Source organism: Panicum virgatum, chromosome 6K (assembly GCF_016808335.1).
Source record: "Panicum virgatum strain AP13 chromosome 6K, P.virgatum_v5, whole genome shotgun sequence".
In the NCBI taxonomy this organism is placed as follows: domain Eukaryota; kingdom Viridiplantae; phylum Streptophyta; class Magnoliopsida; order Poales; family Poaceae; genus Panicum; species Panicum virgatum.
The window spans coordinates 4,243,512-4,264,570 of record NC_053141.1 but is presented as its reverse complement, the minus strand read 5'-3'; the positions used below and the strand labels follow the sequence as shown (position 1 = coordinate 4,264,570).

At 46.7% G+C, this 21,059-nt stretch overlaps 1 protein-coding gene across 1 annotated transcript; it reads right to left on the bottom strand.

Moving 5' to 3' along the window:
• Nucleotides 1-1,195: 1,195 nt before the first annotated feature.
• LOC120711342 (probable protein NAP1) lies at nucleotides 1,196-19,491 on the bottom strand. The gene is made up of 24 exons (XM_039996834.1): nucleotides 19,332-19,491; nucleotides 18,107-18,518; nucleotides 17,921-17,995; nucleotides 16,928-17,008; nucleotides 16,767-16,847; nucleotides 16,596-16,678; nucleotides 15,939-16,023; nucleotides 15,151-15,276; nucleotides 14,917-15,024; nucleotides 14,475-14,519; nucleotides 14,251-14,393; nucleotides 13,754-13,886; nucleotides 13,019-13,123; nucleotides 12,857-12,935; nucleotides 12,176-12,369; nucleotides 5,985-6,130; nucleotides 5,404-5,485; nucleotides 5,177-5,287; nucleotides 4,670-4,795; nucleotides 4,481-4,596; nucleotides 4,298-4,394; nucleotides 2,595-3,592; nucleotides 2,126-2,335; nucleotides 1,196-2,025 (listed from the first exon to the last, which is right to left on the bottom strand). The coding sequence occupies exons 2-24, from the start codon at nucleotides 18,479-18,481 to the stop codon at nucleotides 1,548-1,550; spliced, it is 4,077 nt and encodes a 1,358-aa protein (XP_039852768.1). The 5' UTR covers nucleotides 18,482-18,518; nucleotides 19,332-19,491; the 3' UTR covers nucleotides 1,196-1,547.
• Nucleotides 19,492-21,059: the final 1,568 nt, after the last annotated feature.

Below are 21,059 nucleotides of genomic sequence, written 5' to 3'. Positions count from 1 at the left end.
CACGAGTCGATGAGGTCGGAGGACAGGTGGTGGGATCACGTTGACCAATCCTCGACCTGCTCGATCTCATTAACAGTGTCACCGCCGTCCTCGACCGCTCGGACGCCAAGTCTTCTTGAGCCTCCGCTCGACTTGCTCGACCGCCGTCTTGCTTAGTCAACACTGTCACCCATGTACTCTTGCGTTTGTCAATGTCCCCAGTGTCAGTCATATGCCACTTTCATGATACAGTGAAGCTACCTTTGTTTAATCAATTCCTGCTTATCATGGCTGATAACTTCACTTGCTTTTTGATTAACTCTTGCGTGTTCTGTTAGCTCATTCACTCTGTTTGTTGTGCTGTGGCTGGTGCTAATTTGTTATGAGAGCTGGCTGGTTGGTGGCTGGTGATGATTTGGTGTAAGAGAAAAACACTATTGGCTGGTTGCGGCAAACAGATTTGGTGTGAGAGAAAAACACTCTTCGGTAACAGCAGCTCGTAGCTTTCTGTTTCGACTAACATTTGCTCATGTGTTGCTATCTACTTTTTCTTAGGACTAATTAAGTTAAAAAAAAAGCAAAACAAAAATTACTTGGTTAATGATCTTGCTTGCTAGTTTTTATTTTCTATCCTACTAGCTTTTCTTTTACCTGTGCACTAACCTTTTACTCAAGTTCTTGAGATGCGCTCTTTCCAGTGGTTTTTTATCCTAGTTACTTTCATGCACTTGTGCGTGTGTGCGTCAGTGTAAATTTTCCACCGCTTTGCTTCCGCGTGTATGTTCCGGCTTCGTTGTGTGGGTATTCCTAGTACCGATAGCCATCATGAGCTATGTGGTACTGATATTTACTGTTTGAGGCATGTCGAATGAAATAGGGATTTTTTTTCTCTGATTTTTTGAAATCGGATTTGAAGCTCCCATTCACCCCACCCCTTTAGTTGCCTATTCAGTCCTTCAGTAAGGTTTATCAACTCCTTCCTTTCGTGACCACCCCGCCCCCCCCACCACCACCACACACACACCCCCACCCCCACCAATCTGACATGTGCCATGCACATGCTACCTTACTCGGTAAAACAGGTGAGATCCTATTTCCGAGTGATGAATCATGTAGTATTCCGCAGCTGAAGAAAACAGAGGTAAGCATGACTTTGGGCACGCAAATCTCTCTTGTAAGTTGTAACAACCAGACACGTGCCTGATCATTTGTTGCATTCAGTGTCAAGATCTCATAACTCAATCATTTGTTACTTAATCGTCTGTCAAACAACCCATTTCACATAAACAGCTGGAATGGGTATTACAAGCAGTGTCTTTGCTTACAACACGCAAACTGGCTTCACTAGTGCAATGACTTCTCTAACAACATTGAACAAAGCACACTAAACTAGCAACACCCAACGGGTTTTACTTACAACACCACTAGCTTAGCTACATACAGGTAACGTACATTAGGATGATCTAGTACTCTACAGTTACAAAGAATAATATTCGCTTACGACTTTTTCTGTCAGCTGCCTGATTATGGTGCTCCATCAGAACGCCTGGTCATGTTACCAAAGGCTCCTATTTGTAAGACAGAGGGCCAGATCTTGACACCGCCAATCTCTGCAGCGAGCCAGCCCCATGGCTGCTCCCAGAGCTAGAGCCCTCAACAAACTTCACCTTCCTACTAGCGCTGAAGTCAAGCGGTCCCGAGCGCCTCATGCTCCGCAGCTGTCCGGTCCTCTTATCTACCTCATACCCGTCGTCATGCTGGGACCCCGACAAACTGTAGTAGCTAGGCTCGAAGGTGTGGGACCTGGGTGTTGTCTCCGCTCGATTTTGCCTCACAGATGGGGAGGCGTGTGCAAGAGAGATCAGAGGCGACTGCCTTGGGGACTGATCCATTGCTTCTGAGGCCATCAGTGACGCTCCATATAGCTGGTGGTAGATGGAGCGGAGGATGGTGTAAGGTATGTGAACTTCTAAAGTGCTCCTGGGGAGGTACGGGGACAGCTCACAGAGTTGATCCAGGAATATTAGCTTTGGTACAATGTATGGCCTGCATTTTGGTCATGTAAAATCCATCAAGACAAACTAAAAAACCTAGCCAACAAAGATCCAAAAATGCTGTGGATCAGGTGATTAGGTGAATCCAGTACCTGCTAGTGTCATTCCATGAATCAAGGACTATGCCTGCAGACAATTTGACGTAGATCTGCATAGCAGATTTAATACTTGCTTCTGCTGAGACACGGCTTGGTAATTCAGCTTCTTGCAAGTCATCTGTATGCCCATTTGAAAGAGAATTTATTCGCTGCTCCCTTTCAACCCTAGTGTACTCGCTTCCCCCAACCACAGCACTTATACACCTGCACGAATACAAGAGGCGGATAAAGTCACATGTCCAAAAGTATCCTTTTGTCCATGGATTGTGTCTTATGTTGAGTGAGGACACTAGAAAAGGATTTTAGGAAATAAATGGTCAATTTGATGCTGAGCAACAAGCTTCATGACTACAGTCAAAGGTTAAGATGCTATGTCTGTCATTTATATCGATAGCGAAAAAAATGTTGATATCAAGCATATACTAGCATCAGTCACACATAATCATTAGGAGGTAAGTCTTACCTTGCAAGGCAGTGCAAATTGTTACTGAATCCACCTATATTGACATCATAAACAGCACCGCTACAAATATTGGACACCATAAATGCAGCACAAAGATATGGAAGTAAGATCCAAGAATTATCATTAGCTGCACCAGCTTCTGCCAGAATAGCGTGAACCCACTCGGCATCGTGTTTGTCACCAACACCAACACTGCTCGCAACCCTTCTCAATCTAATAATCTCATTTTTATCAGGTACCTCATCTGGCAACTGCAGGGCTAATCCTTTGAGCAGAGAATATATGAGAGGTACTTTCTCATCAAGCACCGCTCCAACAGCCTCAACCAACAGTCGACGGAAAGTTATCGCCTGCCCTGCCTGAATACAGAGGTCAGCCAATGTCTCAATATCAATAATCTGCTTCAGATTCGCATCTCTTTCAATCCTATCACCAGAATTTACACTTCCAGCTAAACCCTCCAAGGCATCACGATTTGACCTTAATGCTGAATCAATACAATTTAACAGTGCAGATGTATGCTCCCTTAGTATCTTATCCATTTTATCTATTCCATAGCCACCAAAAAGACGAACAAGTGCTTTGAGTTCTCTTTTATCTGTAAATGCTTCAGCTAAACATCCACCACCAATAGGTTGTGAGCTCCTGAAGCAATTCTGGATTGCATCAAAAGCAACTCCAATGTGAGAAGCATCCTTTACAACATTCTCAATATACCAATTGCATATCATCTCAACAGCAGATCCCCCTCCTTGTGTACCCACTGGTGTTTCAAACATTTGCAGATTGGGAAATGGACCTGTAAAACTCTCTGCTAGTAGCACTTCACATATACCTTCAGTAAGGTCCATACTAATATGCTGCTCTGCTAGATGGATGATGCCCAGATGTCTTCTTAGAAGAGATTCTATGATTGATGGTCGCTGAATGCAGTTATCAGTTCTAATCATACTATGAAATCTTCTCCTGAAATTCCCTAGGATACAGTCTCTCATGTACTGCGAAATAAACAGAATCTAGGTAAGTCAAACAAGGACACATGCATGCTAGTTCGAGTAAACAACAAAAGCAATAATTTTCTTCTGAAAATATAAAATTCATTTGTATGTTTTTTAGATCCGTTTATCATAAGATTAATACTTAACATGGAAAATAAGGATATAAAATTCACTAGCTTTAATAGTCACGACGAACAGCCAATCATTTTGTTATCACCAATATATCCTGAAAACCTAACATGTCCAAAGTTCCAAAAAAAATGCATGTTTACTTCCTCCCAGTGAATATAAATTGTACATACTATTAGAGTATATATTACGGCGGTGTGGATCGATTCGATCGACCGCACAGATTGGGAGGGCGCGGCCCCCGGCGGAGATCATGGGCGACCTCCCCGGGGGCGCGCTAGGAGGCCGTCGCGGGGGTGCGCTAGAGGCATGCCGTGGGGGACGGCCGGCGGCACATGAAGAACAGAGGCGCGAGGGGCAGCGGAAAAGTTTGGGTTTGTGGCCGAGGATCTAGACCTAAACTCGTGATACCATGTAGAATAATAGAATTGGTGGATTGTATTGCATTGAGGCCTAGGCCGGTATATATTGGGGTACATGACTTAGAGGGCAAGCCTCTCCTACGGTATGGTAGAGTCCGGATACAATCCTAACCTACCTATTATAGAGATATCCCAAATATACTCTAATACATACCTCCCGGAGAACAAAAACATGGTTGAGAACGCAAATAGGCTCCATATCATTTAGAACAGAACATAAACTTGTCAGCCTCTGCATAGCAGCTTCCAGCCTGTTTTGATGCATAAATAATTATATTAAAGTCAATAGAATGGGGATAACATTTAAACAGTGATGTGAAGTAAAAAATTGACTGACATCTTAATTGATGAACTATTATCAGGATAACTCTCATGTCCTGGCGTTAACAAGCTTGAAACACCTTTTGCTCTTGTTGTGCTATTCAACCGAAGAGCTGCTTGCTCCGGGGAAAGCTGGCAAGTTTTGAAGTCAGACTCAAATATAAAACTATATATAGTCAAAGTTATGAATTCAAAAATTATCTACCTGCATGTCTAATGAGCCAAATCCACCTTCTGAATCTAGAATGTTTATCAATCCTTCCAATCCACCCATGATAGACTCAATAAGGGACTCAACATATGAGATAGAATCTCTGCCAATTTTGTTAACCTACATATCAAACAAAGGAAGATTCACTAATTAATATGTTAAACACAGAAGACAGATGCAGGGCCCTAGAGGAGGAATCTTGGTAATGTATTGCTAATTCACGTTCATAAGAGTTGAAGAAGCATATAGGATTTGTTTATTTTCATGGCACTTCGAAGTCTTCACATTTCAGAGGGCATAGGCAGGCTGACTTGGTTCTCGATCAACAGATCAAGCATAGTAAAGGTCCATCTCCTCAAGCAAAAATTAATAGCATATGCGTCTCCTTACAATATTTAACTAATCCTCAAAGCTAACCATCGTGTAAAAGCACATGTTCAGGATGCTGAAACCATCAAAATAATTCTCAAACTGAATCATATAGTGAATCCAAATATACACCTCTTCAGGAATAATTGCAGATGCACATTCTGGAAAACTGCAAGCAGCTCCAAGCCAAGCACAACAATGCTGTGGGCGGCCTTCCGGACCAAACATTGTATTTCTGAAGACCTGTCAGGTCCCAGAAAAAAAATAGAACTTATTATCAACACAAGAAGCTAGTAAATTGCCAAAGAATCAAAGGAATATGCAAATTACACAGCAAATCAAACAAATTATACACTTACTGTGGTTAGATGCTGATGATAAAAGTAAAGTTTTTTAAGACTTCCATGTTTGGAAAGTTGGCTCTCAAGTTCATCCACACATCTGCAACACATGTTAACTAGTGAGATTCAAATGATTCTTGAAGAATTTTGATTCAAGTATTTGCATTCTTGCCAAAAGTATAATAACAGAGAACTATGCAGATGGATGGCTGGTAAACAACTGCTTTAGCTATTCTATTGGTTACCAATTTATATTTGTAGTGTAACACATGTGGATAATGTGGTTAATGGTGAGGAGATTGTACAAAACATGGTAGAAATTTGGTAGCATGAATTAGAATTATTTATTTATCCTATGCCAATTATGCTAAGCATCTTGAAGTTCGGAAGCTAAGGGGAAAAGGACAAAATAATTCAATGCTACAAAAAAGATTTATAATTGGAAATCACTATCCAATGCTTGGGGCCTGGGGCCACATGCTATTGACACATGGGATTTTATTTTCCAACTCATGACCTTTGCGAAAAATATAGGCTCACGGGAAAAAAAAAGTTGATACATCTAGCTAATTCAAATTAAATTGGATCTTTCCCATCACCTTGACCAATTATATGCAGCATTGCCTTCCGACACCAAACCCTCCTTCCCGGTAGACACAGTAGCCTTCTCCAAGTGCCGAATGTTTATCGAGGATCTTGAAGATGTGACAATCATCAAAATGGAGAGCCAGTGCTTACGCAAATCCTGCAGCATCAACATCATGTTTGATTGAAAAAAATCAAGTTTGATTGAAAAAAATCAAAAGATAAATTATATGGAAGATTAAGCAAATAGATACACTACTAGAGACACATTTTTTACTGGTTAATGCCATCGTGCAATCGGCAATGTAAAAGAAACCAAAACCAAGGTGGGCAAAAGTCGTGAGAAGAAGTAGATATGATATTAAAATCAATATAAAGGTAACATTCAATAAAGCACAATTCACACATAATGAGTTCGAGGAGAAGCAAAGTGAGAACTTTCTATCCACAGAAAATAGCTCTGGCCTCTAGGGAAAAAAAGGCTCTCATCAATATCTAGAAGATAAATTTCCATCAACACCATTGAAAAGTATTCCAGACTATCTTGGATTGCAGAATCTTGATAAAATCTAGAATTGGAGTTATCTATGTGTGAACTTAAAATTGTTTAACTGTTCAAGGGGACAGTTTTGAGAAGGAAAACATGAGTACTGGAAACTATGCTACGCAAATTTGAGCTGAGACTGCATAATGCTATGTGGATCAACAAGAAAGCCTTTACATTAGTTTAACTGTTACTTGGGCATAGAAAATCATTCCAACAATGCAGAAGTTGTAGGACAATTTAGGTCTATCTTCATGGGTCATTGAGTAAATCTGTACATGATATTAGGTAAACTTACTGTAAGAGAGAGAATAGGAGAGAATAGTGGCTTGTATTCCTCCAAACCCTAGAAGGGTGGGATATATAGTTCCTATACATGGGCCTCTATACATGGGCTCAATATACACCAACACCCCCCCGCAGTCTGAACTACCGATGCAGCGGTGTTCAAGACTGGACAAGAAGAAAGTATACATGGGCTCAATATACACCAACACCCCCCCCCCCCCCCGCAGTCTGAACTACCGACGCAACGGTGTTCAAGAATGGACAAGAAGAAAGTACAAAGGGCAAATACCCCCCCAGCCACAACTAGCCACCTGCTACGTTGAGGCTGGAGCGAAACTCCGAGAAGGTCAAGGAAGGTAGTCCCTTGGTGAAGATATCAGCAAACTGGTAGGTGGTCGGGACATGGAGTACACGAACATCGCCGGTTGCGACCCTGTCGCGCACGAAGAGCAAGTCAATCTCCACGTGCTTCGTCCGCTGATGCTGAATGGGGTTGGTGGAGAGATACATGGCGCTGACGTTGTCGCAGTAGACGAGCGTGCTCTTGGCGAGCGGGCTGTGGAGCTCCGCCAAGAGCGGTCGGAGCCAAGACGCCTCCGCCACGCCGTTAGCGACAGCCCGGTACTCCGCCTCAGCACTGGAGCGGGAGACAACCGGCTGCCGCTTGGACAACAAGGAGACCAGGTTGCCGCCCAGGAAGACGGCGTAGCCGGAAGTGGAACAGCGAGTGTCCGGGCAGCCAGCCCAGTCAGCGTCGGTATAGACCACCAGCTTAGAGGTGGGAGAGCGGTGAAGAACCAAGCCGAAGCCAACAGTGCCACGGACGTAGCGGAGGAGACACTTCAGCGTAGTAAGGTGAGACTCCCGGGGATCATGTATGTGAAGACATACCTGCTGAACGGCATAGGTGAGATCCGGCCGGGTGAAGGTCAGGTAGTGCAAGGCACCGGCAAGGCTCCAGTAGGCAGTAGGATCAGCCACGGGATCACCAAGATCAGCAGACAGCTTCGCCAGAATATCGACAGGAGTGGAGCATGGCTTGCAATCAGTCATCCCAGCCCGCTCCAGAATGTTGAGTGCATACTGCCGCTGGTGAAGGAACAGGCCAGACAGGCGAGTCTCAACAGTAACGCCCAAGAAGTGGTGGAGCTGACCAAGATCCTTCATAGCAAACTCCTGCTGCAGAGAGGAGATGACGCGCTCAAGCAACTGCTGACTGGAGGCGGTGAGTATAATGTCATCAACATAGAGCAGCAGGTAGGCAGTCTCATCTCCACGGTGGTAGATGAACAGAGAAGTGTCAGCCTTGGCCTCGGTGAATCCCAAAGTGAGCAAGAACGTGGCGAACCGAGAGTATCAAGCCCGAGGAGCCTGCTTCAGACCATATAGGGACTTGTTGAGCCGGCAGACCATATCCGGACGACTCGAGTCCACAAATCCCGCTGGCTGAGAGCAGTACACTGTCTCTGACAGAGTGCCGTGAAGAAAGGCATTCTTCACATCCAGCTGGTGCACAGGCCAGGAGTGAGAGAGTGCGAGCGAGAGAACCGTGTGCACCATAGCGGGCTTCACCACTGGACTGAAGGTCTCATCGTAGTCCACACCAGGCCGCTGGGTGAACCCCCGGAGAACCCAGCGAGCCTTGTAGCGCTCCAGTGTGCCGTCAGCCTGACGCTTGTGCGTCCAGATCCACTTGCCGGTCACCACATTGCAACCAGACGGACGCGGCACAAGGTCCCACGTCTGGTTAGCAAGGAGAGCCGCGTACTCCTCTTCCATCGCGCGACGCCAGTGAGGATCCGCCAGGGCATCGCAGACAGAGAAGGGTACCGGAGAGACCCGTGGCTCTCCCTCGGTGGCGGAGAGAGTCGCGGCCTGAAACGCCATCCGCCGAGTCACCATGGGATGGATATGCCGAGGATCCCGGTGGACGACTGGCGGGTGGTACACCTCCGGCTCGACTCGAGAGCGAGTCGGCGGAGGCGGCGGCGACGGCTCCGATGTAGGCGTCGGAGGAGCCTCCGGAGCCAGAGTCGGCGCCGGTGCCGGCGCCGAACGACGCCGGTACACCTGCACCGGCTGAGCGTACCGCGTCGGCACCGGACGACGCCGGTACACCAGCACCGGCTGAGCGTACCGCGCAGGTGCAGGGGGAGGCACCGGGGCCGCGCATGGCGCAGCAGGAGACACCGGGTCCGCGCGCGGCACGACCGGAAGTCCGGGGGCCGCGCGTGGCGCGACCGCGGGCACCGGGGTCGCGCGTGGCGCAGCAGGGATCACCGGAAGCGGTGCCGGTGTGCCGGGAAAACCTGCAGGGAAAGGCCAGACAGGAAAAGGTGGCTGAACCACCAGGTCAGTCGGAAAGAGGGAACCCAGCTCGGGGTCAGGAGGTGTGGAGGAGGTGGAGTAGGGGAAATCCGACTCGTCAAAGACGACATGTCGGGAGATCAGGACACGGCGAGAGGTGAGGTCAAAGCATCGGTACCCCTTGTGGTCAGGGGAGTAACCAAGGAACACACACCGAGTCGAGCGGGGCGCCAGGTTGTGAGGAGCAGTGGCGGAAGTGTTAGGGTAACACGCACACCCGAAGACCCGAAGGTGGTCGTAGCGAGGAGGGGTACCGAAAAGAGCGTGGTGTGGAGTGGGAGCAGGAGAAGCAGTGGACGGAAGGCGGTTAAGCAAGTAGGTGGCGGTGTGGAGGCTCTCAGCCCAGAAGCGCGGGGGGAGAGGGATGGATCAGAAGGGTGCGCACGATGTCGTTCGTCGTGCGAATCATCCGCTCAGCCTTGCCGTTCTGAGGAGAGGTATACGGACAAGACATACGCAGTTGAACACCCCGAGAGAGGAAGAAGGAACGGGTGGTGGAGTTATCGAACTCCCGCCCGTTGTCGCACTGGACGGCCTTAATGGTGAGGCCGAATTGAGTGGACACCCAGGCAAAGAAGTGGAGGAGGGTGGGGAAGGTCTCAGACTTGGAGCGTAAGGGAAAAGTCCAAGAGTAGTGTGAGAAATCATTGATCACCACCAGATAGTATTTGTAGCTAGAAAGGCTGAGAACAGGAGAGGTCCACAGGTCACAGTGAACAAGATCAAAGGCATGCGAAGAAGAAGAAAAGGGAAGTCGAACATGACGACCAAGCTGGCACGCATGGCAGAGGTGCTCAGCAGGAGCCGTGGTACAAAGAACATCTGTACTACGACTGAGCTGAGCCAGAACATCGCGACCGGGGTGACCAAAACGGCGGTGCCAGGTGGGGGAAGACGGCGTCGCGGGAAAAGCGACAGACGAAGAAGGCGAAAGTGGTGCAGCGGAAGAAGGAAGGCGAAGGGTGTAAAAGGGCCCCGTGCTGTCACACCGGAGTAGCGGACGCCGGGAGGCCGAATCCTTTACAGTGAGGCTAGAAGAATCAAACTCGATGGAACAAGAATTGTCAGCTGTAAACTGACGAATGGAAAAAAGGTTATGAACCATCTGATGAGCAACAAGGACATTGGGAAGAAGAAAAGAACCAGGAGCAGAACCCACGGCGGTGACAGGAAGGCAAAACCCGTCGCCAACCATGATGGAAGAGGGACAAGAGGAGTGTGGGGATCGAACAGAAGAGTGGATACCGGCATCTGGGGGGGTGTGGAAGGAGGCACCCGAGTCGGCGATCGACTCGGTGCTGACCGGCGGCGTCCGCCCCATGGCGCTGAAGGACTGCGCCAGTGCCGCTTGGTCCCACCCCCCAGGCCATGTCGGCTGCTGGCTGGGTGGAAGGGGCGGGGTCCAGAACGGCGCGAACAGGGGAGCAGCAGCGGCGAGTATGGCCGACGGATGGGGCTGAGGACGAGGGCCCCCCCTGACCCTGAAACGGCCACATCGGGATGCGCCCTGGCCATGGGGCGCTGAAGGATGGCCAGGGCCAGGAGCAGGAGTGGGAGCCGGAGTCGGGTCCGGAGTGCCCCGAGCACCACCACCACGTCCCGTCCACCGACGACGCCCTCGGCCTCCCCCACCCCCGGTCTGACCGGTGAGAGGAGCACCAAGGAGGGGGTCGGGCGGGCGATCCGGGGTCCAGATCCAGAGGGCGGAGCCTGGTGAGAGGACGAAGCGCCGTGCTCGGTGAAGGGGACGAAGGGCAGGACAAGAAAGTAGGGCTTCTCTGCGGCAACCCGACGAGTGAGAGCCGCCGAAGCCTCGGACTTGGCGGCGAGGAGGGCCGCGGCAAGAGCGTCGTCGGCCGTAGTAGCTCCGGCGGCGATCGGCTGCCCGCGGAAGGTGGCGGCGGCGAACGGCGCGTCCGCGGGGGGCATACCGAACGCAGGCACGGGCGCCATGGGCTCGTGCAGGAGCGCGGGCGCGGGCATCGCGGGCATAGGCACCGCGGGCACAGCCACGGGCGTCCGCGCGGCCTGCGCGGCGGGCGCGGCGTGCTCGACGGCGGCCTGCGCGGCGTGCGCCCGCGCGAGCTTGGCCTCGACGAGCTTGGCCTCGAGGTCCCGCAGGGCGGCCGCGAGGCGGGCGGCGGACGGCGCGGCCACGGACGGCTCGGGCGCGGCGCCGTGGGCGGCGGCTGGCACGCCGGCGGCGGCGGCCTGCGCCCGTGGGCTGGCGGGCTCGCAAGCTGGCAGCCCAGCAAGCTGTTGCTGCAGGCCGGAGGCTGGGCCTGCGGCCCACTTGGGGTGCACCAGCCCAAGGTGCAGCTGCTGCTGCTCGGCCAGCAGGCCGCCGCGCTGCCCAGGAAGGGCACCAGAGGGCGCGCCTGCGGCACCCACGACGCCCACAGCGGCGCTCGCGGTGCCGACGGCCGGCCCAGGCGCAAGGGTGGCTTGAGCGGCGGCGGTCGCGGGCGGCCAGGGCCAGGCGGCGAGCTCGGCGGATCCGGCGGCAGATCGGGCCGCGCCAGCCGCAGGGGCGGCGGGTCCGGCGGCGGAGGCGACGAATCCGGCGGCGGGAACGGCGGATCCGGCGGCGGGCACTGCATATCCGGCGGCAGGGGCGGCGGCGGCCAGCGCCACGGCGGCGTAGGGCGGCCGGGCAGCGGCGCCCTGGACAGGGAAGGGTGCGGCAGCGCCCAGGACAGGGGTGGGAGCGGCGGCGCCCGGAGCAGAAACAGAGGAGGGGATGGGAGGGAAGGAAGAGAGGGGAGGGAAGGAGGGAAGCGCCGGCGGCGGCGGCGGCCGGCCGGCCATGGTGCCGGCGGCTGCAGCGGCGGCGGCGGCTGCAGCGGCTAGAGGAAGGAGAAGCTAGCTGATACCATGTAAGAGGGAGGATAGGAGAGAATAATGGCTTGTATTCCTCCAAACCCTAGAAAGGTGGGATATATAGTTCCTATATATGGGCCTCTAGATGGGCCTCTATACATGGGCTCAATATACACCAACACTTACAGTCAAGTCAGAGGAAATGGCAGGAATAGTTTCCCCCTGAGGTTTTGGAATGTTCTCCAGACAATGGAGGACTTGCTGAAAAAGGCCTTTCAGTGTTGCATCTAGGTCAAGAGCAACCATTCCTGGAGTACCAAGTAAGAACCGTATTCTCCCAGCACAAGATGACAAGTATGATAATGCATATCCTTTTATTGCTGCAAAGAGAAAAGGAAGCATCTAAGTTCAGCATGGAAAAGTATCGTCTTACAGGCATAAATGAAATCCTACTCAACTCATTTGTTTTTGCTGCCTTCAACAATGGAATTTTTTGACAGAGTTTGTTTTAAAAAATACTTTCATTGTCCAAAAATAAAGAGATTTGAGAAACATCTAAGTTCAGCATTGAAAAATATCTTCTTACAGGCATAAATGAAATCCTACTCAAGCCATATTGTTTTTGCTGCCTTCAACGAATAAGCTTACCAGCTGAACCTAATACACTGTGTTCTTAGCAGATAATGCTCACAACAAGAACCAAGTAAACATTCACAACCCAAGAAGGGCCACCATGAATGTCATGCTTGCTACAAAGATGTTCTGTACTCAAAATCAACACAATGATTGCCCTATAAGGCAAGGCTAGAACTAGACAAGGAAAATATTGAAAGAAACACTCAAATAAGGCAACATGTCTGGAAGAACCTGCTATGTATTTACGGACCAGGCAACAAAGTTTGCCCATTCCATCTAACAAGAAACCAATAGTTGGGTCCGTTGCATCCTGAAAGTTTTTGTGGACAAATTAGTATGGAAGGGAACAACAATTTATAGAATCCAAGAAAAATTAAGGATGGAGTTACTCACAATGTCAACAGTTTTCCCTCGAGTAGATTTCGATGATGCAACCCCCACATGTTGGAAGTACCAAATCACCTCGCATTGAGCCAACGAAAGAGCGGAAAAGACCATCTGCACAGTGCACCGACATTATTTATATATCAATTGTGGAATAACATGATCTTAGGTACTTCCCTCAACATGAACTCAGGAAGATCTTTGAAAGTATAGAGCCTACTCAAGTCTCATGGAAAAAGATCTTTAAGATGGAATTTACCAAGGTTATAAATAGCACACAGAGAAATTTTATCTAGAAATCCATCAGTAACTAGTTAATCCAAAGTAATCACTTCTGCATTGCTTTACTCTTATTATGAATTAACCTCTATTTTGACTATAGTAATACTAATATATAGCATGATATCCTACTGTTTTCCCCTAAAGAAGATCTTACTTACAGATAACTTGCCTTAAATGATAGTTGAATTACTTACAAGTGCAAAAGAAAAAAGAAACCCTAATATGCCCACCATCCTAGAATAACTGATACAAATGTATAGTTGGATACATCTTTCTTCATTCAGTTTTTTGTTAAAATATAAACTATAAATCATTTGTACATTGATCAGAAGCCAAGCATCATTCAACAAGGCTAATATTGGACATGCCATCAAAATGTCAAATGCCAGTCAACTATGATATCCCATTACACCAATCCAAAAAAAGGTAATAGTTAATAAAATGTGGTACTTGGCACCAGACCTGAATATTAGGTGCTAGGAGGCTAGGTTGATCTGTGAAAAATAGAACCATCCTTCCAATTTCCTGCTTAAGAAGAATTCTCCTTTCACGATGCATAGCATCACATGACACTAGCGCTTGTTCATGCACTTCCCTGCAGAAGTCAACATAAAGCATTAACAAACATCTGCAAGAATGATGCCAAGTAGATGGAAGTCAAAAAAGTCCAGTAAAAAAATGCAATGACACCAGAAGGGGAAAAAAGTGCTAGAAATAGGGATAAAATGTATCTCTATAGTTCACAAATAGATGAAGTCAAAAACCAAAAACCAATCAAATATAGGTTATCTGAACTTGTAGCAAATGTAAAAAAGTGAATATGCAGAAAGACTTCACAAAAATAATAATCAAAGTATAGAGTGAATTGCTCAAACTTCATGGAACAATAAAATCCTTCACAATACAAGCTATTTTCAAGCATAGGGCAAAATAGAGGAGCAAAGCTGTGAAGGACATACGTTAACATTTTTTCAACCTGCTTTGCGACATTGTACTCCAGATCAGCTTCCTTTTGCTTAGTTCGTCCAGATTTAGCAATTCTCTTTGATTCTAAAACTTTTGGAAGAACGTAAAGTTGATAATTTTCATGAAGTAAGATGTACTACACGAAAAAATGAAAGACCAAATTAGCATAGGAATACCAAAGAATAAATCAATCCTAACATATTATCTTTGATTTTACCTCATCTCTGAACAGAGGGAGTATTAAATTCTCTTTCAGAACAACCTGAAAATCACCAAGAGAGAATAAATCAAGGCTTGCGTCACATGCTCGTTGCACTAAGGAATCTAGTTTGGTGAACTTTTACAAATTCTAGTACAGTTTGTAACAGATACATGAAAGATACTTTCAACTAAATCCTCCATCTAAAATAGAAAAAAAAACTTTTCAAAAAGCCACCACAACAACAAAAGGAGCCTCGCAGGATACCAACAGAAGAGTTATTATGATACAGTAGGCTGGAAACGAGATATATGTGCCACTATGTGGTTGGGTATTTGGGTGTGAACTGTTCATTAAAACCCTTCTACACCAGAAAACATACATATGAATGAATTATTAACAATTCAAGAAAATAGAGTTGGGAACTAACAGGGGAAAAAAAAAGAGGCATAGGACATACCATGGCAACATCTATACTAGTCACCCGAAGTAGTTCATCAGGACAAACAAGATATCCTAGAAGAACCCACTCACGGTATGATGTAACATTAGCCAAGTCTTGGGCCCTCTGGGAGGAAACAGAATCACATTAAGTTTTTGAATCGTAATACATCTACATTATGATATTAGAAAAATAATGAGCAAATATTTAAGCTCCCCTGATTTATCATCTCTAACTACTGAAAAATTTTACCATAGGATGAGCAGAGTTTGTTAGGATGTCTGGATAGCGTGGATGAAATGGACTGAGGAAACCTTCATTTCTTAACTTTTTGGTATCGGTTGAAAGGAAGATAATTGGCCCAACAGCTTCTAGGACCTGAGGAACAAAACGTTATAGTCAAAGCACCCAAAAAAAATTCAAATAAAGAGTATCTAAGTCAGATACAGTAGAGGTACTAGCAAAATGTCTGCACTTCACTCAAAAGTCTCAAATAGTATCTGATGATTTTAATTGTATTCAAATTCATAAATTTCAAGCATAAACCACAGATCTTAATATCATACACCCTGTGAATACAGTTGTGCAGACAATCTTATCCACCACACAAGATGTACATCAAGTGCTACTAAAATAAATCCACAGAAAATACTCAAACCCCATCTTTTGTGCTTTACCAATTGAAAATAAGAAATTGTTTTCTTTCACTTTCACTATCTAGCTTGGATAGTAATAAATACAATAGCAGATAGATAAGATATCGAATACAAAAGAAAAAAGTTTGACAATAAGAATGGCAAGTAATATGAATGGAAAATCCACGAAACTAGTCAAGCAACAAAGACTGTAAAAACATAATTGGCCTTCCAGATATACTCCATACTAGTGCAAAGTGTGGAAAACCAACTCTAAGAAGCTTTTCTGCAACTTATTTCACAATCATGGAACTGAACGATGGGGAAAAGTAGCCTAGCATGACAACAAACTTAGGGGCTGAATACTAATTACTACTGCTATAGAGCATGACACATGAGCATCACCTCTCCAATTCGCGGGCTCACAAAATTAAGATCTTCATGCAACCCTTTGATAGTTGGATCATAAGAGTCCACAAATTGTACCAATCTGTGCATAGTTAAACAACAGTCAGTGTAAAAGAATCTAGTATAGGATAGGGACTGGACGTAACAAAAAAATGATAAGGTAACACAACGTAACTAATGAAACCATTTATCACTAAAAGAATATCAGAGGGATGAAGTTGAAAACTAAATGCACAGTCTGCAATCAGCAATACCACACCTGCTACAAGCAATAATATATTGAAAAAGCCAATACTTATATTTAAAATTTTTATAAAGAGACTTAGATCTTCAAATTTATCAATAAACTACATAAGTACCAATATTTTTTTAAAAAAAAAAAGCAGAACACTTTGACTCTTGGCCATCAAATTTTGAGTTGTCTTGCAATGCAAACATATTTGTATTTTTCTTTCAGTAACAATCAATAATCATAAATTAATACACGTGGCTGACTAATAAAGAATCATCTGTATTTGTTGCACATACAAGTTTACCAGACATTAGCACCTGCCGCACATAATAAATATCAAAATTATGATGAATGGCATAATCACAATATAAACGTTTTGGAAGGTGGTAACAACTTCTAGTTTCCAAACATAGTGCCCATACCGGTGATAAAACTCACAATCACGACCACCTTTTAGCATAACGTGTAAGATGTTGTAAACCTGGAGGATCATCTTTCTTGGTACCTGCAAATAGACAGTCAGGGAGGAAAATAATTTAGTAAAAGAGGAAAAACTGCTATTTGGAGTAGTAATGCATTTCAGATATAGTTACCTTCTCAGAGAAAAGATTGACTCGGACAAATGAACAAAACAGATCCATAAAAGCATGAAGAATTAAAGAGTTCTGATGTGGCTGTGGAAATAGTGCAAACATAGTCAATTACACAGACAGAAAGGATAGGTTATTTCAATCAATACCAAAAGGTTCCTTACCAGCAATGTTATGACTGTGCTGCTCAAATCCAAAATAAGTCGCAAAGCTTGTTCACGAAACGCCAGCAAATCAAGAAGCAACTAATGGGATGAGATTTAGAAGGAAATCAGCAAAATCCAGGGTAAAAACATTGTCAAGGAGAATAAGGTGACTGGCTAGTATAAGAATTCAGTAATTTCTAAATACACTGTTATGACATAGAAAGATTACCAGGACATGCACACCCAATTTCAGGAAGCTACTCATGGAGCCAAGGTTAGACAAGGGCAGTGCTTCACTCCAGCTACAGTACCAACAGCTGGCTGTTGGCACATATTCTAAAAAAGCATTTTGGAAATCAAAAGAACGGCCTCTTTTTTTTCACAAAGCATTTCTTGATACTAAGGTAAAATCAGGGACAGTATAGTTATTTTTTAAAAAAAAAAGATCGACAGTGCTAGCACATGCAACCTAAATGGACACCATATCCAACGAACTCAAGTCCGAAAATACATCAGGTGGGCTGAAAGTAGAAAATGAACTCATGCAGTGGGCCGTACATAATTAGGGTAGTTCAGGTACTATGTCCTATAGGTTCCAACAAGGATGCTCGATTAGTCAGAGCAGAATACTGTAGAAAGTTACGTAGAGCCTGATTGGTTGGGCACCAAAATCCATCCAGCCAAAATTTGGGCAAGCCTATAATTTGGCACTCGTTTGGTTGGAATCCAAAAAATAGCCCACTTAACCAAGTGTTATTCTCAAATTGCTAAGGTTTTGGTAAAAAAGATTGGCATGCCCACATTTTGGTATCGCAAATTTTGGTATCCAACCAAGCAAGCCCTAAGTTAGAAAACCATAATTGGTTAATGTAATCCATTTTCCACAATTTAGTGCAGACTTGAGCCATATCTACACTTAGGTTTTGGATTGCAGCCTGATTCTTTTTTTAACAAGTGGAACTTTTCCTTTTTCCCCCTGACCTAAGATTAATTGATATGCTTGGCACATACCAGGATCCATTGCTCTAGATTGTGCATGTAACCTTCAGCATTCTCGTTTAAAGCATCAAGAGCAAACTTATCTACCTGCAACGCAAGCATTCGAGCGATTGAGTCACCACCAATAATGTAATATTAATTAAACCCTAGGTAGGAAGGGAGAAGATTCTGAGAACCTGAAGAAAACTGAACCCTTACCCTTTCCAGCTGCAGCTTGTTTGGATGCTCAGGAAATTTCTTTGACAGTGTCATGCAAATTTTCGGGAAATTTGGAAAGACACCAGCTTTCCAAAATGCATCCGAGAATGTGTGCGTGTTCGGATCTGGATAATCCAGGATGCTATTCAGCCGGTACATTTTGGCCAGCAACCCCTCTGCGACTTTTGACAGCTGAACCACTGGTTCCATCTGAAGATGTTTGTGGCCACCAGCAGAAGAACTTTGCGGCCCATCAGCAACCATGTTCCTCCAGCTTGCCAATGCAGAAGGGGTCGGTTCTTCAACATTCAGGTACTCAGACCACCGGGACATACCTCCGTCCACTTCTTTGTTTTTGAACGACACGTGGGCCATCTCTTCCTTAATTAGAGGACAGCTTCCTGGTCTTCAACTGCAACCGAAGTATGGATGTGTAAGTTGAGAAAAAACATGTGTGGCCCACACGTACGCAAATTCAAATCACAACGGCATATTCAACCTGCATCGGCCCACCTGATGCTTAGGGGAGTAAACTAGGTGGTAACTTTCACATTTTAAACTTATGCATCCTATTTCCTAGTGGATGATGTGGTTAGTCTACGACACCTGGGAAGCGGAGCCACAATGCAGAGAGCTTGAAATAGTAACGCGATTGGTCGGCACTACATGCATGCGTCAAATGGCAGCGCCGCAGAACTACCATTTCGGCTAATTTTAGCTCCGCCGCCGCATGCACGGCACCAACAAAGGGCCTTGGCAAACCACCAGGATCTGCGACTGGAACGGCACTCCTGAAGCTGGAAGTCCACTAACGGACCAACAATTTACTCCAGCAGCTAACAACCTAAGCAACGCTCGGCTAAGCTTGGAAACGGGAATGCACGCCCCCAGGAGGTCGAATTCGAAGCGAGGGCATCCAGACCAAGGGATAATTCAGCGCGCTTCGCAACCCGCAACTGAACATTGCCCGACCCCGCAGAAGGCAGCGACCCTTCGCCCGCGCACAACGGCATAACCACCACCCCCCCCCCCCCTCGACTTGCTCACCTACTCGAATTGCCCTAAGCAATTAGCGTAACCTACTCGCACCATTATATTACTCGGGAAAAGCAGCTAAGCAAGGTCGACCGCCTGAAATCGGCGCGGCATTTCACGGGGATCGGGGGGGCTAGCGGCGCTCCGAGGGGGGGGGGGGGTGAGAAGGGGAGCGAGCAAGCCAGCTCACCTGCGGGACGGACGGACGGGCGGCGCGGATCCGGGGGTCCCCCGGCTCGCTCAGCGCGGGGATCTCGGCGCCATTGCGTGCGCCACCGCTCGGCCAGCCGTTGGTGGGGAGGGAGTGGTGGGAGGGGAGTAGGCGACGGAGGGCGACCGGACCAGGGATGCGGTGGTTCGGGGTGGCGGATTCGGCGTTACGCCTACGCGTCCCCGCCCCGCGTGACGCTGCGCCGTGGGGCCCGCGCGGGGAGCCGCCGCGCTCTACTTGGGCTTTTGCGGCCGGCCTCGCTGTTTTGTACTAGTACCCTGTAGATTCAGAAGTAATGGGCTGGGGCCCCAACGCTGGCCGTGTTCGTTACCCGCAGCCGGACGAGGAGGGAGGGGGCCGGGCCGCAAATATTACGAGCCGCTCGGGCGATTAGGAGTCAAATTGTCACATAAAATTTAATAATTATTTTTTGTTTTGGAATAATTTTTTTATTTTTGAATAAATTTTTCGTATTGCTGGAATAATTAAAAAATTATTTCGGAACAAAAAAGTTTTGTTCTAGAATAAATTTGACTTGATTACATATGTGGGCCGATTTGTTGGAGTAGTTTAGGCTCAAAACATAAAATCTGGGATGGATGGGGCTAGTATGACGGGTTCGCAAATACTAAGAGTGGCTCGGGCGACTGCCAGTCAAACCATCACAAAAGACCCAATAACTTTTTTTTTGTTCTGGAATAATTTTTTTGTTCTCGAACAATTTTTTGTATCACTGGAACAATTAAAAAATTATTTCAAAATAAAAAAAATTATTCTGGAACAAATTTGACTAGATTACACTTATGGACCGATTTGTTAGACTAATTTAGATCCAAAATATAAAATTTGGGATGGATAAAACTAATGTGATAGGTTTGCTGCGGTCAACACGGGTGAACTCCAGCAGCAGCCGACTGGTTTGCTGGGTGACCCAGCAGCGCGGGTGCGGCTATTTTACCGTCAACCGCACGGAGGAGCTCCGTACGGTCGATTTTCCGACCGTTCGTTTTTTCCTATTTTAGTAAGTTTTTTGTCGTTTTCTGATTTCAAGAAATTTTTCTAGAGAAAAAAATTGAGAAAAAAAAGACAGAAAATTTTGATGAGAAAAATTTTAGAGAAAACAATTTGAGAAAAAAAATTAAGATGGAAAATAAATAAAAAACAAATTGGAGAGCAGAAAATTTTTTGAAAAAAAGGAAACAGGGAACCTTCAAGAGAAAAAAATCGAAAAACAATTGTACGAACAAATTAAAAAATTCAACAGAAAAAATTTTACATAAAAAAATGTTTTGAATAAAAAATAAAAAATAAAAACAAAAAAACAAAAAACAAAACCCTACCGCCGCCGCGCCACCCGGGCGCCGCGTCGTTGTGCCGCCGCCGGGGGCGAGGGGCTGCCGCCGCCGGCGAGGCCCAGGGAGCGTGCTGCGCCGCGCGCTGCGTCTGCCCAACCGCGCCGCTCAGCTCGGCACCACCTCGCCGCGCCGCCCCGCCCCGCCCCCGGCCACGAGCTCGAGCAAGAAAGGTCGTCGTCGCTCCGCCGGGGGGGGGGGGGTCGCTGCCGCTCTGCACCCTCCGCCGCCTGCCACGCTCAGAGAGAGAAAAGAGATATAGAGAGAAGAGAGGAGACCGAGTGGATCTCGGAAGTGATAAGATTCCAGGCTCAGAGAGTAGAGAAAAGAGCGGGTCCCACCATAGGAATGGATC

Bases quoted from the DNA above. Each gene is read 5' to 3' on its own strand.
- LOC120711342 (XM_039996834.1), bottom strand. From the start codon at position 18,481: ATGGCCCACGTGTCGTTCAAAAACAAAGAAGTGGACGGAGGTATGTCC. The intron at 15,277-15,938 runs GTGATGCTCATG...TTTGTTCCTCAG, and splicing joins TGAGCCCGCGAATTGGAGAG to GTCCTAGAAGCTGTTGGGCC. The intron at 14,394-14,474 runs GTAAAATCAAAG...TTTTTCGTGTAG, and splicing joins TCCCTCTGTTCAGAGATGAG to TACATCTTACTTCATGAAAA.